At 60.4% G+C, this 17,330-nt stretch overlaps 3 protein-coding genes across 3 annotated transcripts; 1 reads left to right on the top strand and 2 right to left on the bottom strand.

Moving 5' to 3' along the window:
- Window positions 1-40: 40 nt before the first annotated feature.
- Window positions 41-5,471, bottom strand: CORO1B (coronin 1B). The gene is made up of 11 exons (XM_070360317.1): window positions 5,319-5,471; window positions 4,331-4,530; window positions 3,799-3,921; window positions 3,545-3,674; window positions 3,200-3,381; window positions 2,988-3,107; window positions 2,212-2,316; window positions 1,982-2,127; window positions 1,669-1,726; window positions 590-868; window positions 41-434 (listed from the first exon to the last, which is right to left on the bottom strand). Exons 2-11 carry the CDS (start codon window positions 4,526-4,528, stop codon window positions 309-311), a joined length of 1,467 nt encoding a protein of 488 aa, XP_070216418.1. The 5' UTR covers window positions 4,529-4,530; window positions 5,319-5,471; the 3' UTR covers window positions 41-308.
- Window positions 5,472-10,225: 4,754 nt separating this feature from the next.
- GPR152 (G protein-coupled receptor 152) lies at window positions 10,226-12,845 on the bottom strand. Its single transcript, XM_005903582.2, has 3 exons — window positions 12,751-12,845; window positions 11,773-11,793; window positions 10,226-11,603 (listed from the first exon to the last, which is right to left on the bottom strand). The coding sequence occupies exons 1-3, from the start codon at window positions 12,843-12,845 to the stop codon at window positions 10,226-10,228; spliced, it is 1,494 nt and encodes a 497-aa protein (XP_005903644.2).
- Window positions 12,846-13,656: 811 nt separating this feature from the next.
- On the top strand, window positions 13,657-16,767 carry LOC102264601 (calcium-binding protein 4). The gene is made up of 6 exons (XM_005903560.2): window positions 13,657-14,034; window positions 14,418-14,448; window positions 14,533-14,676; window positions 16,045-16,154; window positions 16,477-16,624; window positions 16,739-16,767. Exons 1-6 carry the CDS (start codon window positions 13,657-13,659, stop codon window positions 16,765-16,767), a joined length of 840 nt encoding a protein of 279 aa, XP_005903622.1.
- Window positions 16,768-17,330: the final 563 nt, after the last annotated feature.

Raw genomic sequence — 17,330 nt, 5'->3', positions numbered from 1 at the left:
TCCTGCTTCCTCAGAGGAGGGAGCAGGAGGGCTGGCGGGGGGTGGGAGAGGTGGTCCCTCACAATATAAGTGCTCCTTGGTACAAAAATCCTCCAACAGTAACAAAGACCAAAGCCTAGCGGTGGTTCCAGCCTGGGCCCACGGGAGGGCTCCCCCCGCTCCCCCCCTACTCCGCCGAACCTGCCCCAGAAACCCTCAGCAGGGGGCAGGGGGGCAGCCAGCCAGCCTGCAGTCGGTGTGACAGAGGCTGAGTGAGAAAGGGGTGGTGGGGAGGAGGTGACGGGGAGCAGCGTCCGCGGACCGGGGACCTAGGCATCTCCATTCTCTATGCGGCTGAGCTGCTCCTCCAGGCGGCCAATGCGCTCGCCCTGCTCCCGGACCAGCGCTCTCAGTGTCTGCAGCTCCTGCATCACCTCCTCCAGCTTCCCGGCCTCCTGCAGGGACACCAGCAAGGGGCCCAGCGTTGCGGAGCCGCAGCCCTCCCCAAATCTACCATCGGGCAGGGGCCTGGGGCCCAGAGAGGGCAGTGAACGGTTCAGTCGGGCACAGCAGACCTGGGCAACACCACTCTGAGCTGAGGGGCACATACCCCAGCTCCAGCGAGGCTGCCACTGGGCATGGCGATGTTGGTGGAGGCCGCAGGCATGGAGGGCCCCGGGCGGGAGGTACCAGGGGCCGCGGCGGGCCGGCTGTCCGACAACACGTTGCGCCGGTTGACCTTCAGGTCCCGCTGTTTGCTGGGCACGTAGGCCTCCCGCAGGGAGATGAGGATGGGGCTGGCGTCCCGGCCGCTCACCCACTCCTCTGCCTCCAGGGCCGCCTCGGGCCCGGCCGTGTCGGGATACAGATCATCCTGGAAGAGGTCCGACTGCCCCGGGGGGCGGTGGAGGGAGGCCCGGGTCAGCTGGGGGCCCACCTGCGGGGTCCTCTTGTCTGGACCCTGAGCAGCCACCTCCTCGCCACTCTTCTGACCTCCAGGCTGGCAGCCTGGCAGCCTGTCAACCTGTCTTCCGATGGCCTGACCCCTAGTGACCTTTCTAAAGCTCCAATCTGTTCTTTCACTTCTCTTCTGGACGCCACCAACAGCTCCCTCTGAAGACTCCTCCCACCTCCCCAAGCAGGGGCCAGCTATGGGCTTCGTGGGACTCCGGGAGCCACGTCTGCGCCCTGTGGATTGTGAACTTCTGGGGCAGGCCCCGCTCCCTGGACGGGCTTGGCACGCTACACGGAACTCGGTTAACTCTGGCTGCAGAGAAACAGAGCTCGTTCAAGACTCTCGGCTGGGGCCCCGAGGCCAACCCACGCATGGCTGAATCCTCGCCTCCTGGGAGCCTCCACTGCAGCAGACTCCCTGGCTCTCACTGCTCCCACCTCCGTGCCTTCGCCTGGCTTACTACCCACCCCTCATGGAGACCCTACCCCAGCCGGGAGGTGGATCTTGCCATGCCTCCTACAGGGCAGACCTCCAAGGCTGCTCCGCGTCCGTCCAGAGCAAGGCCTCAGCTCACCCTGTGTCTCTTGCCCCAGCAGGGCACGCTGGCGTCCATGCGGCCCACTGATTACACTCGCACTTAGCCATGTCTCACTCACAGGCCTCACCTCGGTCACCCCCGTGTGGTCTGTCTGCTAGAGAAGGGAGCAGGTGAGCAGGGAACAAGGCGGCCTCACCTTTCTTGGCACAGTCATGACAATGGGCTCACACTTGCGCTCGTGCAGTTTGTAGAACCTGGGGAAGGGGGCGGAGGGAGGACCCATGGGTGGAACCTGCCCCTCTACCAGCTCTCCCAGCTCCCTCTGCTCTCTGCATCCAGTCCTTCCCCTGAGCCCTCCCATGGGCTGACCTCGACCCTGGAGCCTCTGTGGGCCAGTTCCTGTTTCTGAGCAGCCTCCTGTGATCTGACCTTTCACCCTGGGTGCCTAGGGTCCAGCTCCCGCCCCACCCCATCCCCCTTCAGCTGGCCTCCTCAGCAGCCCTTCTTACCGGGCAATCTCACACTTGCTGACCTCCAAACCCCTCTTGGGCATGCTCCCCATGCCCCTCTGGGGCTCTTTGCTGGTGAATGTATTCAGGAAGTGGATGTAGGGGGGCTCGTCTGTGATCTCAAAGTACCGGATGCTGGAGTCGCCCTGGAGGGTGGGGGGGGCAGAGGTCAGCACCAGGGCCCGCCTCTGTCTTCTCTACCACCCTACCCCCGCCCTACCCAGCCCCACCTTGCCACAGACGTAGACCACGTTGGTATCAGGGTCATAGAAGGGCAACAGAGCTCCGTTGCTAGAGTCCAACTCCTGCAGGGCCATGGGCTCCCTGAAGTTTCCCTGGCACGTGGGGTGAGGGACAGTTGGGCCAGGTCAGAACCTGCTTCCTCCCCTCACCATCCCAGCCCTGCTTCGAGACTGGCCCCGACCAGCCCCACACACCAGCCGGCACTGCCTCTAACACTCTCACCCTCTAGCCACACGTGCCCCACTGGCCTCGCTGGCGCCCCTCCACTCCACGGTCCCATTTTCCCCTGCCGATTCCAGGCCTTCAGATGACTCCCAGGCCACCAACCAGGTGCTGAGAAAGTCCCCACACTTTGGGAGCCAGGCTGCAGGGTAGCACTAACCCGTTCCCTGAGGGGCCCCTGGAGGTCACTTACAGGATAAGGTTGGGGACAGAGCACTTCAGAGGAAGGGCTGGGAGGCTTCCTGGAGGAGGGGGCCTCTGCACTGGGGCTCCAAGGATAGCCAGAGTGGAAATAGATAAGCAAAGGAGGCAGGGGCCTTTCAGGAGCCAAGAATGCTGCTGCCAGCAGATGTGGAGGCAGGTGGGGGAGGCCAGAGAGCAGGGACAGGGAGAGAAGAGGCCGGCAGGGCTGGGGTCCTGGGTGCCTCAGGGGCCAGGCTGACAACCTGGGAGGGACAAGCCTCTCCAGGTGACTTCACCCTACTTGCCCAGGGTGGAGCCTGTCCTGCGTCCGCCCCTCAGGGCAGCCACAGCCACTCACTGGATCCCAGAGCGCCAGTTGCCGCTCGCTCATGCGGCTGAAGCCTGTGGTGAACACCTTGCCATCGGCCAGGAAGATGGCCCGCATGGGCCGGGCTCCCTCGTGAGCCTTCTCCCGCTCCTGCGGAGGAGACGGAGGGATTGGTCTGTGCGGTGCACCGGAAGAGCCCCTTCGCCAGTCCGCGGTCGTCCTCACCCTCTGGGGCCGCATACCGCCACCAGGGTCCCCCGGCGGGGGTCGATGACGCGCACGCTCTTGTCCTTGCACGCGGTGCAGAAGAGGCTGCCGTTGCGGTTCCAGCTGACGTTGTAGATGAGGTCGGGGTGCAGGCTGTCCAGGCGGTACAGCTCCTCCGCCGTGCCCACGTTCCAGATGAGCACCATGTTGTCACAGCCTGCAGGGCGGGGGGGCCGTCAGCTCTGACCACCCTCTGGGGACCAGAGCCAGCGTTTCGACCTCCGTGGGCCTCAGCTTTCACGTGTGACGGGGCCGGGAGAGGGTGTGGTGAGGGGCGGGGCCAGGGGTCACGGGGCGGGGCCAGGGGCCACAGTGCAGACCTGCGCTAAGCAGCACGTTGCGGGCAGTTGGGTGCCAGGTGACGATGCCCACTCTCTTGGTGTGCCCCTCCAGCACCACCACCGGCTCTGTCAGCGGGGAAACCAGCCCGTTCTCCGGGATCTGCCACACCTGTCCGGGCGCGGGGGTGGGGTGGGGGAAGTGGGGAGGTCAGCGCAAGGCCAAGCTCGGCCCCGCTGCCAGGACCCTTGAATCATACTTGTGACCCCCGGCCCGCCACTGTCCCACGCCTCACCATGACCGTGCAATCCTCTGAGCCGCTGGCGATGACTTCGTCATTGTGGGGGCACCAGTCGATGTCCAGGACAGGTCCTGTGTGTCCACACACTGTCGGGTAGGCCTTGTCAATGCGACCGGTCTGCAGGCATGAGGGGGGGGCAGTCAAGGGGGCCCCAGGAGGCTCAGGGTCCGTCCCTCCCAGAGCTGAGTCCTCCCTTCCGTGGATGGGGAATGACGGGGTGATGTGGTCCCGCCTGGCACACAGGTGCCCAGCTGTGACTCTCGCTCTGCCTGCTCCTGACCCACCTACTCCTCACAGGTGTCACCGGGTGAGCAGGAAAAGTTGCCTCTGACCCTGATTCCTTGGCAATAAAAAAAAAAAAAAACACCTTCTCCATGTGTGTTAGCACCTCCTGGGCAGTAAATCTGGATTCTAACACCTGCCCAGCAGTGTGGGGATGGGCACTTTATGGGCTGTGAAGTGAGCGGAGACTTGGCAGATGTGACCAAGCTGCCTCCAGTCTCTCCCCAGCTGTGACAGGGCCCACCTTGCTTAGGGGGAGCACCAGGAAGGCACCGCCCCCGCTGGCCTCCACAATCACTGCCAGGAACTTGGGGTTGACGGCGCAGAAGGTGCTGTCCCAGGTGACACGGGACACTCGGATGTCCTCATAGCACTGGTCATTCTTGACAGGCTGCCCAAACACATGTCGGAATTTGCTCTGCCGGACCACTTTGCGAAACATGACTGCACGGTAGAGAAGCATAAGTCAGCCTTTGCCCAACCCGACAATCCCTAACCCTCCCAGGGCTGCACAAGGGGTGGTGGGGAGGATGCAGCCGGCGATTTGGTCCTTATAACCTGCCCGGCTCTCAGTTTCCCTGGTTACAAACAAAATAGGGTCACAGTGCAGGTCTGGCTGCCTCTCTTCAATGGGGATCTGAAGGTAGAAATGCATTGACCTCCAGCAAAGCCACTGCTGAGACCTGAGGGGTTTGGGGGGACTCTCCCAGGCTCTGATATGTGTGGGGGAGGTGGGAGGTGCCCAGCCAGTGCAAGCCTAGCTTCTTGGTGGGTCTCAGTCGCCAGCAGGGCCCTTTCCCCCCAGGATTTGGTAGCAGGGTGATGGGGAGGACAGACAGAGGAGGCAGGAATGATCTCCACTAGGACGCTGCGTTAGGCCACAGTGCTGGGTCCCACGGAATGTGCAGTGCCTGCAGGAATGTGCAGGGAGCCCCAGGCCGGTCCAGGGGGTCTGGCAGGACTGGGCGGGGTCAGGGCGCCGCTCCCAGCCACCGAGCCTCCGAGCTCAGCTCGGAACGGGGTCCAAGGTGAAGCAGGAGTCTAACTTCAAGGATTCTGGCTCCTCAGAGGGGAGACTGAGCAGCCAAGGGGAGTTGGGACTGACGGTGGGGCACCGCGGAAGGGGAGTGCTCCTCGGACTTGCGACCCCCATCCCAGCTCCCCGCGATCTGCCCCTGAAGTCCTGCCCAACCCCTACGCCCGCGCCCCCAGCCCCAATCCATCGTGCTCACCAGGGACGCCGAGAGGCTGCAGCACCGTCCTCGTCCTCGGGTGGCTCTGGATCCCAGTCTCTGGGAAGCAGGAAGCGGGAATCAGGAAGTGACAGAGGAGCAAGAGGCGGGGAACAGGGGGCGGGGCGGGGCTCACGGGGGCGGGGCCGAGGTCACGCGTGGAAGGGCGGAGCTGGAGGCTGCAGGCAGGAGCCTGGTGGCCAGGAGCACGAGGAGCGCGCGGGGCCGAAGACTCCAGGGGCACCGGGGCGGGGCCTGGGCGGGGCCTGGGCGAGCCCCGCCCCTCGGACCCCCGGGTCCCTCTAGGGCAGAGGGGCAGGGGCCGGGATGAAGATGGGGCCGGAGTGGTGCAGCCTGGCCGCAGACTGCCGGTTTCTCTTCTTGCTCCTCTTGTCGGCCTCCTCGGGAGTCGCCAGGGTCGGGTGCAGCCCCGCCCTCCCAGTCCCCCACCTCAGTGAGTACTTCCCGATGGAGTCCACCTTGACTCCAAAATATACCCTGATGCTGGGAAAGATTGAGGGCAGGGGGAGGAGGGGCGACAGAGGATGAGACGATTGGATGGCATCACCGACTCAATGGACATGAGTTTGAGCAAACTCATGAGATAACTCGGGAGATGGTGAAGGACAGGGAAGCCTGGCGTGCTGCAGTCCATTGGGTGGCAAAGCCAGAGTCGGACAAGACTTCGAGACTGAAGGACAATATATTCGTGTGCCTCTTAAGTTACAAAGGTACCTCCTCTTGGTACAATGTAAATAAAACAGCGGTGTTTTATGAGGCGGGTGGAAGACCCAGCCCTCCCATTCTTCCTGGTGCACACCTTTGGGTCCTGCCCAGCCTCCTTACTGAAAAGAGAAATAGTGCTATGACCTGCAGACCCCTCACACCTTCCCTCCTTTCCTCAACCACCTCCCTGCAAAGCCTGGAAGTTTGGCCACAGACCCCTCCCTCCTCCTGGCCAGTTCTTGAGACCGGCCTCCCCGATCTACCCATCCCTCTCCCACCCTGGGAGGCTTCAGTTCAGTCGCTCAGTCGTGTCCGACTCTTTGTGATCCTGTGGACTGCAGCACGCCAGGCCTCCCTGTCCATTGCCAACTCCCGGAGTTTACTCAAACTCATATCCATTGAGTCAGTGATGCCATCCAACCATCTCATCCTCTGTCATCCCCTTCTCCTCCTGCCTTCAATCTTTCCCAGCATCAGGGGCTTTTCCAGTGGGAGGCTTAGGTGTCCCTGTAAGTCCCACAGGCAGGATCTGCATCCTCCAATCGGGTATTCAGTCTCTGTTTGATGCCAAAGCCCTTGCCTTTCCCACTGCTCCATATCTCCTAGGACAGGCCAGTCCTTCCAGCCCAGGACAGAGTGTGGGAGGCTTGGAAGAGAGAAGGCAGTCACGAAACTTCCTTCTCCATCATGTCCCCCCAGGCAATAGTCAGGGGCCTGACTAAAGCCCACACCAGATCCCCGCCCCTCACCCTGCCCTTCCTCACCACTTGATGCAACCCCCACGGTCATTGCCCCTCCTCCACCTGTTACTATCCTCCATCCTCCCTGTGCACGTGGTTCAGTGACACTGACTCTCCTATCCCTGCAATATTACCACCTTCCTTCCCACCCCAGGGCCTTGGCACATCCTGTTCCTTCCATCTGGAAATTCTCCTCACCCCCCCATCTTGAAAAGGCTCCATCCCTCGCTTCCTCCAGGTCTCAGCTCAGATGTCTTCTCTGAGGGCCCTCCCTGACCATCCCCCTCACCCATCACTCTCTGGTCCTTACTTGTTCCCCCCGTATGTTCTTAATCACTACATTGTGTTATATTATGTAACTATTATATATTTGCTTTCATTTATTTTTTATTTTTGGCTGCACTGAGAAGCTTGTGGGATCTTAGTTCCCTGATAAGGAATCAAATCCACACTGTCAGCAGTTAAACTGAGAGTCCTAGCCACTGGACTGCCAGGGAAATCCCTAATTATCAGTGTATTTGCTGTTTGTCTGCCTCGTCCCACTAAGATGTCAGCAAATTGAGGTCCACACTTGGCCTGTTTCTCTCTGGATCCCCAGTACCTAGAACAAGCCCTGGCACACAGTCTGTGTTCAATTAATGTACATTGAATGAACGAATGAACAGCAGCTCTGAATGCGTAATTGAAAAATGTTCATATTTACAGCTCTCAGAGTCCACGTCTGGTCCCTATGAAGGAGAGGGAAGTGTGTCTCTCACCTGCAGAGGCAGGAGTCTTCCAATGGGCCACAGGAGCCCAGCCCATTGAGTGTGTTAGGCGTGAGGTGGAGGGGCTGTGGAATGTGGGGGGTAGGCCCTCCTTTCACCCCCTCTGGCCTTGGGGGTGCATGTTTCCTCCAGTACAAAACCCTCCTTTGTGGGCTAGCAGGAGAACTCCTCTTTATCTCACAAAACCCTTCATGATGCTGCTCTTTCTCCTGGATAGCAAGTACCCATTATGAGTGGGGGGTCCCTCTTGGGACCTTGAAGGAGGGATTCTCCAAGAGGTGGGGTTAGGAGAATGAACCAGAGTTGAAGCCAGGTGGCTGGCACTGAGGATTTAATCCCTGATCTGCCTGTCATATGGAAAGGCTTTAGGATCCCTACCTGGGAGAAGGAGGAGGGGTACTCTGCGAAGGGTCCATAGTACAGACCCTGCCCTCAGGAAGTGTACAAGTCCAAGTGGGTGGGGAGTGTGAAAACATTTGGAAAGTGGAGGAGGAGGCTGTGTGGTGGTGGGGGCAATGCCTGGTGGGCAGGATGCTGCCACATGGGCTCTGGTGGGTCTGCACTGTCCTGGGTGTCAGTGAGGCCCGGGGATGCCCGCTGGCATAATCAAACTAATGGCTAACAATTATTAAGCACTTACTCTGTGCCAGGCAAGGATCTTTGAACTTCACAGGGATTAACACTGAGAAAATGGAACCATTATTATGATCCCCATTGTACAGATGAGGAAACTGAGTCTCAAAGAGGCCAAGAGCCTTGCTGAGGATCACACCCCTGGTGAATCGTGGCAAACCAGGATTCAAACGACCTCTGAGGGACATTGGAGACCATGCCCTAATCCCATTCAAAATGGAAGGCTGGCTGGAAAAGTACTTGACAAGTGCTTGATAAATATTTGCTGAATGAATGAATTCAACAAATTTGTGCCTGTCCAGAAATCTCTCTCCCACCAGCTTCGGTGGCCAGAATTCCAGGAAATACTATGATTATGCTGCTGGTATCACCATCACCAGCACCCAGCCTGCTTCCATCCCTGGGTTTGGCTAATGATCACAACAGCCAAATTTGCAAAGGGAACATTATCACCCCATTTTACAGAGGAGGAAACTGAGGCAAAGACAGGCCTGGGAACCAGAACCCAGATCTTACTGAACCACTTCAGCCTGCCTTTGTAGCAAGCACTGCTGGGAAGGGTAGCACTTAAAAGGTCATTAACCTTTACACCTACTGGTAAGAGCACCCCTCAGCTTCTAAAGGTCACAGTGCTGAGCTTCAGGGAAAGGGTGTTAGGGGGTGGGGTGAAAGGAGACAGAGTTCATGGTTTTAGAACCCCAGGGACTGAGAGAAAGCTGGGTGGGGTGAGTGCCAGGAGAGAGTAATGGGTATGAAAAGGAAGTGGGGTGGGGGAGTCTGAAAATAGACCTTTAGCACTTCCTAGTTTTTCTTGCAGGGTCTGCAGCTGGAGACGGAAGAGGCCGGCTCTGCTTGGAGACACCGTGTGACCTCCAAGGGGCCTGTGCTGTCCCTGGAACCACTGGTCCCAGAGTTCTCTGCTGGGACATCTTCCCATCTCTGCATCTGGGCTGAGAGTGTGGAAGGGGCTGAGGCAGAGGCAGGACCAGGGCACTCTGTGCCTCCTCCATGGTGGGGAGTGGGCAGGTGAACACTCACTGAACCCTCAAACGTAGCAGACCTTGAAGTCCCCTGGAGCTGCCCAAGGCACAGAGGTGGCCCCAAGCTCTCTCAGGCCACCTGGCCGTCTGCAGCCCAGAGCTGATCATGGGCACAGCTGATCTGCCCAGAAGCTCACAGGATCCCAGGTGCTCTGGCCAGGTGCCCCCTCCTTCCATCATCCCCAGCCCCTGCATCCCTGGATGTCTACGAAGCATCTGTTCACTGAGCCCCTTCTGTGTGCCAGTTCCTGCCAGCACCTCACACACCTTCTCATTTAATCCTCACGATGCCAGATGCAACAGGAGCTCAGGGGGTGAAGCGGCTTGTCCAGAGTCACCCGGAGCTGGATTGGAATCCAGTCTTGTTTGCTCTTGCCTCTGTGCTCATCACTTTGCTGAAGGAAGTCGGGCCCCAGCCTCACTGCCTGTTGGGGTAGGGGATTGGAGGAGAAGGCTGCCAAGTCCGCTTGTGGGCCGCTAAGGCCCCAGGCTCCCGATGGCTCCTGCATTCCTCCCTTCTCTTTAGGGACTTCCTCCTGGGCTCCTTGTATCCAGGTGAGAGGTCGGGATAGGGAGGAGGGAAGGGAGGGAAGGATCGAGTGAAGGTCGGATCAAGCCTGGGGAAGTAGCCCTGCCCATCCTTCTCCTGCAGGACCGAGGCTAAGGAGAAGGCTGTCCGTGGGGTCTGGGGGGCATCGGAGAGCCGAACCCACAGGACACCATCACCTGTGGTAGCTTAGGGGGCGGTGCTGGGCCACTGTGTGGGGGCCAAGTCTGCAAGAGCTTGCTGGGACCAGGGATGTGACATTCAACAAACTGTACGGGATTTTGGCTGCTTCATGTTCATGTCTCCCAAGCCCCATCTGCCAGGCCCAAGGGACTCGGTAGGGGTTTTCCACGCGAACTTCCCCCGCGGTACCCGTCCTCCTCTCTGACGGGCTGGTTCCTCCGTCTCCCCCGGCTTTTCTGCTGTCCTGGCAGGCCTGGACTTTCCCGAGCCCTCACGTGGGGCCTGCGCCTGGGGCCTCTTCTCGGGGAGCGCCGCTGGGGCCTTCTCCCTCAGAGGCAGCAGGCGTGGCTGGGTTCATGGGGGCCTCTAGGGTGGAATCCATGGCTGGGGTAGAGGAAGCTTCCTCACAGGCACTGGGGGCTGAGCTGGTAGTGGGCCCGGGGGGCTGGGCCTTGGGGCTTGCCTGTGACTGGGCCCCAGAATCCGGCTGGGGTGGGCCCTCCTCGTCCTCCTGTGGCTGGGCCGCGGGGTTCGCCTGTTGCTTGGCCTCAGGGTTCACTTGTGGCTGGGCCGTGGGGTTCACCTGTGGCTCGGCCTCAGCCACTGGCCCTGGTACCGTCTGATCCCCAGAGTCCACCTGGGTCTGTGGGTCAGCTGGCATGAAGCTGCCCGGCCTCTCCTCACAGAGAGCGGCTGCAAAGGAGGCGAGCATGGCACGCAGCAGGGCCCGGAGGTCGGTGCTGGCCAGGAGGCAGAGGAAGGGACTGAGACAGCTGTTGAGCAGGATCAGGTAGTCAGAGTAGACCAGGGCCTCCCAGAGCAGGTAGCCGGGGTAGAAGTCCCACAGGAAGGCCAGGTACAGCAGCTGCGCCAGCTGGTAGGGCAGCCGCAGGACCACGTAGGCTGACAGAATGGTCTTGGCCACACGGGCGAAGCCGCGGCAGGCCGGGGCCCCAGGCTGGCGGCGGCAGGGCCGGCAGGCGGCAGCCTGGGTGAGCACGTGGCAGACAACCAGCACGAGGAAAGGAAGGAAGCCCCCCAGGATCTCCAGCATCCGCAGCGGCAGCTCCTCGCTGTCCCAGAAGTCCAGGCAGATGACCAGGTCATACCACCAGACGGCGGCCTCGGGGAAGACCAGCCAGGGCACACTGAAGAGGGTGGCCAGCACCCAGACCCCGGCACAGACCCAGAGGGGCAGGCGGGCTGGGCGGCGCCCAGGGTACCAGCGAGGGCACAGCGCCAGCAGGCAGCGGTCCAGGCTGAGGGTGGCCAGCAGGAAGAGGCCGGAGGAATAGGACACCCCCCAGAGGAAATAGTAGAAGCGGCAGGCGGCCGTCCCCAGTGGCCAGTGCCCGCCATGCTGGATCTCCATGATCTGGAAGGCCGCTGCTGCCAGGAACAGGAAGTCAGAGAGAGCCAGGCTGAGCAGGAGCAGAGCGAGCCGCGTGCCTGCGCCCTGCCGGGCCTGCGAGCCAGCCAGCCACGCCATGAGCCCGTTGGCTGGCAGCCCCAGGAGCAGCAGGGCCACCAGGAAGACCGTGTCCCAGCCACCCTGTGGGTAGTCCTCATCGTCGAGCTCTGTGCGGGGCCAGCGGCCGGGGGCGCCCAGGCTGGCTTCCATAGCAGTGTCTATCTGGGGTCCCCAGTGTCTTACTGGACATGGAGTGGGCACCTGGTGAATCAATGAAGGCATGAATGACTGAAAAGGAGAGAGAGGAAGCTGAGCATCTCTGTGAAAGTCGCTGTCCCTCTCTGGGCCATCATCATCACCTTTGGGGTGGTTAACCTTTGCCAGGGACTTTAAAGAGATTACCTTACCTAGTCTTCCTGCAATCCATCCTACAGGTAAGCAGAGAAAGGTGCAGAGGAAGGTGACTTATGCACGGTCTGAGACAGGAATGTGGGCACCAGGACTCTAATTATTTTGCTGCCCAGAATCCCGTTGCATCCACGCAGACCAAACCAGAGGCTTTCAAATTCATTTCAATAAGATACTATAGCAGAACTTCTGTGTGAGCTAAAAGGGTGTGTTAAAGGAGGGAGAGCACCCTTAGAACTCCAGGGAACACAGTTTAAAAACCACTTGGGAAATCCCTAGTGGTCCACTGATTAGGACCTGGCCTTTCCCTGCTGTGGGCTTGGGTTCAGTCCCTGGTGGGGGGACTGAGATCCCTCAAGCTGCATGGTGCGGCCAAAACAAAACAACCCCAAATGGTCAAAGCATTGCAGGCTCCCTTTTTGTCCGTATCCTGGTTTCAAGATTTTGAGATTCAGACTTCCTTGGTGGTCCAATGGTTAAAGATCTACGCTTTCATCGCAGGGGACAGGGGTTCAGTACCTGGTAGGGAGACTAGGATTCTGCAAGCCACGTGGTGCAGCCAAAACAAACAAACAGAAAGATTCCAAAGGGAAAGGCTTAGGGTCCCCTGGGCTCAAGAGTGGACAGGGAGTCTGGGGGGGGGCTCCCTTGTCCCCCCGGTGTTACTCATTAGAAAAGGGGGTAAGGGGCTCAGCAGCGTGATGAGGATGAGGGGGGCTGAGTCCCAAGAAGCCTGCTGCCCTCACCCTACCTCCTTAGTGGGGGGAGAGAGGCTCCCTCTGAGGTGGAAAAACCAGATGTCCCGGAAAGCCTGGGTCCCGCCTGTGGCTCATAGCTCAAGCCATTTGACCTTTAGCCTGTGGTCTCCCCACCCCCAGGGCCCTTACTCAGGCAGACCCCACTCTGCAAGCTCCAGTCCTTACTGGATCAGAGCCCAGGGCACCCACTGAGGCTCCAACTGGCGAGGCCTGGCTTACCTGTGAGGTGCAGGCCGCTGGCTGGAAGGAGCAGGGGTGTCTGCCTGCTCAGAGGTCCAGTCGTCCACACAGCCCCATGCCGGGGCCTGCTGCATGGTGCCCGGCGGCACTCAGGCTGCTGGCATGAAACCCAAGCTAAGAGGACATCAATCTTTCATGGGGCTGCTCGCTGGGGAAACCCTAACCCCAGCCCAGTGGGGCCAAGTGACCAGCCAGGCCCCCCTATCCTTGACAGGGCCAGATGGCCGAAAGCCCTCGGCCTGGGCCCCCCCAGCTCAGAGCAGGCTCTGGGTCCCCCAGGGTGCGCCTCCTCTGATGTCACCCCCGTGACCCTCAATCACCCGGGATTCCAAGCCCCTATGATCTGGCCTCTCTTCCTTCCTTTCACACACCCTGCTCCGGTCAGGAGGTCGCCCACAGAGGGGTCATTTGTCCTCTCCCCCACCTCCCACCTTTGTGCACACTCTTCCTCCTGCCTGAGATGCTTCCCCGTGTCCTTTGGTAGCTGAGTCCTGCTCATGTCAGACAACTGGGCTCTCTGACGCTTCAGCAATACTGCTCCCATTTTATAGATGAGGCAACTGAGACTTAGAGAGGTGAGTCTGCTGGGTCTCCCAGCTCATGAGTGGCAGAGCCGGAGTCCGAGGCTCACTGTGGCCACTCTGTCCTGGCACCTGTGCTGCTGAGGATGGTTCCCTTGACTGATCTGCTCTGCTGATCTGGCCACCCGCAGGCAGAGGGCGGGATTAGGGCCTGGGCTGCCTGACTCACTTACCCTAATCCCCCTCAGGGCCCGATCCCTGGTCATCAGCCCTCGGGGTGGCAGAGCATAAGCAGCTTTATGGGTCCTGAGAAGTAGGGGTGCTCCCTGGTGCCGCTTCTCTGAACCCTGTCACCCCTCTCCACATGGCCGAAGAGCAGGGGAGGGGGCGGCATGGCCCAGACCCGGCCCCCAGACCACAGAAGCCCCCTGTGGAGGTCCTGGCTTCCAGTAGTGGCGCTGAGGGGTCCCCCTTGATGAGGAAGAGAAGCAGCAAGAGGGAGAAGGGGCTCCGAGGGTCCCGGAAGGGCCCCAGCAGCTCTGGGGAGCAGACCCCCATGCAGGGCCCCGAGGCCCCGGGGAGCAGCAAGAACCCCTCCAGGACCAGAGAAGGGCAGGAGGGGCCCGTCCCTTCGGCCTCTGGGCTGGCCCCTCGTCGCCAGTCCCACCGGCACCGTCCTGGCCCCCAGCACGATGCTGCTCAGAGGACGTACGGGCCCCTGCTCAACCGCATCTTTGGGAAGGTCAGGTGGGCCCGACCCAAGGTTGGGGTGCCTGGGGGTGGGGTTGGGACTCATGGGCTCAGGTTCAGCCCACCCTTCCCCTAATACTCAGGCCTCCTCCAGTTTCTGCTCCAGACTCAAGAGCTGGACTGCGGGGGCAGAGTTTCTGCAGTTGGGGGGCAGCCTGGGCAATGGGTGGAGCTAGACCACTAACCCAAGGGTCTGTGGCAGCTCAGGGCCCCCAGGAGCAGGAAGGGGGTCAACTCTTCTCCTGGGACTTCAGCTGCCTTCTCCTGCCCTTGTGGGACGGGCCCTGCCCAGGCCACCGTGGCCTGGGGCTGGAGGAGGAAGGCTGGCCAGAGCCCCGACTGGCCCCGGGGACATGCTGGTCTATGCCCCTGCAGGACCGAGAGTTGGGCCCCGAGGAGCTGGATGGTGAGTGGCCCTCCCTGGGAGCGGCGGGTGGGAGGTGTCCCAGAGCCTGGCTGGCTGCCTGAGCCTGACCTCCCTCCCCTGCAGAGCTTCAGGCCGCCTTCGAGGAGTTTGACACGGACCACGACGGTTATATCGGCTACCGGGACCTGGGCGAGTGCATGCGGACGCTGGGCTACATGCCCACCGAGATGGAGCTCATCGAGGTCTCCCAGCACGTCAAGATGCGGAGTCAGTGCTTGACCCCGCCTCCCCGGGGTGGGGCGGGGCGGGTGGGCGGAGCCACCTGGCTTTGCCGCCGGGGTCCTTTCCCAGCCTCAAAGTTCCCGGAACCGAGGGGTGTTGGGCGGTGGCTCTGGCACTCAGACAGGGGTGATGGTGGAGTGAGGGGGGTGGGGTGGCAGTTTCCAGGACAGTTTATTGACATTGGCCCCAGGACACGGAGGGTAGGGGGACTAAGAAGGCACCGGGTGATCCACGAGAGGCTCGCGGGACTCAGGTTGGGGACCCCCGTCTCTGACTGAGATAAAACGGTCCGTGCTGGTACCAGCCACCTGGGCTGTCTCTGCCTCTCTTTGATCATCCTGAAAAGTCTTTTAAGGTTTGTTGGTGAGGCCGACCGGGACAGAACCCTGGCCACTCTTGGCGATTAAATGTCTGACGGGCAGCCCTTGTGTGAGTATCGGTTCAGTTCAGTTGCTCAGGCGTGTCCGACTCTTTGCGACCCCATGAACTGCAGCACGCCAGGCTTCCTTGTCCATCACCAACTCCTGGAGCTTATTCAAACTCATGTCCATCACGTCGGCGATGCCATCCAAACATTTCATCCTCTGTTGTCCCCTTCTCCTCCCGCCTTTAATCTTTCCCAGCATCAGGGTCTTTTCCAATGAGTTAGCTCTTTGCATCAGGTGGCCAAAGCATTGGAGTTTCAGCATCAGTCCTTCCAACGAATATTCAGGACTGATATCCTGACTGGTTGGATCTCCTTGCAGTCCAAGGGACTATCAAGAGTCTTCTCGAACACCACAGCCGATTTATCAAATATCAGGTTCCTTTCATCCCAAGACACCAGCAATTTTTTTCCCCTTACAGTTCTCAAAATGGGATGTGATTTACAACTGATGTGACTATTTAGTGTCATGCCTCTTTCTTTCTCCCGAAGCTATTCATGGACCATTGTTGCTTTTTATAATTGATGGCCCCTTAGAATCCAGGGACTACTGGTGTACGCTTCTAAGGTGTTTTTACTGCTACCTGTGGGGTTCCGGCACTATACAGTCATGAACTCCAACCGCAATAGCACCCTGTCCTCCAGTGGGGAGGCAGGTCCAGCGAGTCATCTGAGGTCACAGCATCAGTGGGAGAGCCAGGCTTTGAACCCGGGGCTGTCTGGTTCCCCAGCCTGGTCTCAGTCCCCCAAATCTGGTGCTTCACTGAGAGCCCTGGAGCATCTTGCCCCCAGCAGAGCCCCAGGCTGCAGCCTCCTACCCCTGGGGACATGGAAGCTGGTATCTTTCCTGGACGCAGAGCAGGTGAGGGGCTGGGGTCCCTCCTTGGGCCCCAGTCCTCACCACTGTGACCCTCTACCTGGGTCTGCAGTGGGTGGCCGCGTGGACTTTGAGGAATTCGTGGAGATGATGGGCCCAAAGCTGAGGGAGGAGACGGCGCACATGCTGGGGCTGCGGGAGCTGCGAATTGCCTTCCGAGAGGTGTGGGGGCCCCCCGGGGGGCCGGTGGGTGGGTGGGTTCTGGGTGGCATCCTTACTGGCCTCAGGGGAGACTGGGAGCCTCAGCCTCTGGAGGCCCCAAGCCCTGCAGCTGGTGGGACTAGGACTGGGAAGGGGGTCAGAGAGGGTTTGGTTCACTGCCCGCTGGGGGGTCTACCCAGGAGGACTTCCCTGGGGGCAGGGGGTTCATGGTCTCAGTCTGGGAGGAGGAGGAGGGTTTGGATGGAGGAAGTGAGGGTGTCCAGGCAAGGTGGCGGCGGGCGAAGGAAGAGGGTAGGAGGGCTGAGTTCTGCCGGAATCACAGTTTGACAGGGACAGGGATGGGCGGATCACGGTGGCAGAGCTGCGGGAGGCAGCACCGGCTCTGCTGGGGGAGCCACTGGTGGGTCCTGAGCTGGACGAGATGCTCCAAGAAGTGGATCTCAATGGGGACGGCACCGTGGACTTTGACGGTGAGCCTCCTCCTCCCAGACCAAGCCTGATCCCTCTGGCTCCCGGGCCGAGCCCAGTGCCTCCTGGGATCGCTGACCTGGACCGGCTCAAGCCTCGCCCCTTCTCTCCTGCAGAGTTCGTGATGATGCTATCCCGCCACTAAGGCTCCTCTGGCCCCAGACACACCAGCAAGGTTCATGATGCACGTCCTCCCCGGGAGGCCCCAGGATGAAAGAGACCCAGCAGCCCCCGGGCTTCTGCTCTGACAACCTCTGGCTGGAGAGCTGGCTTGTGATATCACCTGCCCACCCTCATCCTGGCCTCCCTTCCATCCGAGTGGCCTGGACGAAACCTGCCCTCAACCGCCTGTCATTCCCTAGTGTGACAAGGTTTGACTCTCTCCAGCCCCTTGGGAAGTAGGGAGCTCCCTGCCATCAGCAGCATTCAGAGATGGGGCAGTGTAGGGGGTGGTTCTGGTAAAATGGGGAACTGAGAAAGGTGGCTGGACTCCTCTCATTCCTTATACGTGGAAAAAAATTTTTTTAAGTTGAACTTGAAAGACAGGGATGATCCCAGGTACCAGAGACAAAGAGAAAATCCAAAGCTGGGTGGTGGGAGGAATCAGAGGCTATGGGGGCTTCAGAGGTGGAGAGGTTCAGGAGTCTGGGCTCAGACATCCAGGAGAGACCTGTAAGAGACTGGGGAGCAGGACATGACCTCCGTACA

This window comes from Bos mutus, chromosome 22, assembly GCF_027580195.1.
Source record: "Bos mutus isolate GX-2022 chromosome 22, NWIPB_WYAK_1.1, whole genome shotgun sequence".
Lineage (NCBI taxonomy): Eukaryota > Metazoa > Chordata > Mammalia > Artiodactyla > Bovidae > Bos > Bos mutus.
The sequence above is the reverse complement of the archived record's forward strand: the minus strand, read 5'-3'. Positions and strand labels throughout refer to the sequence as shown.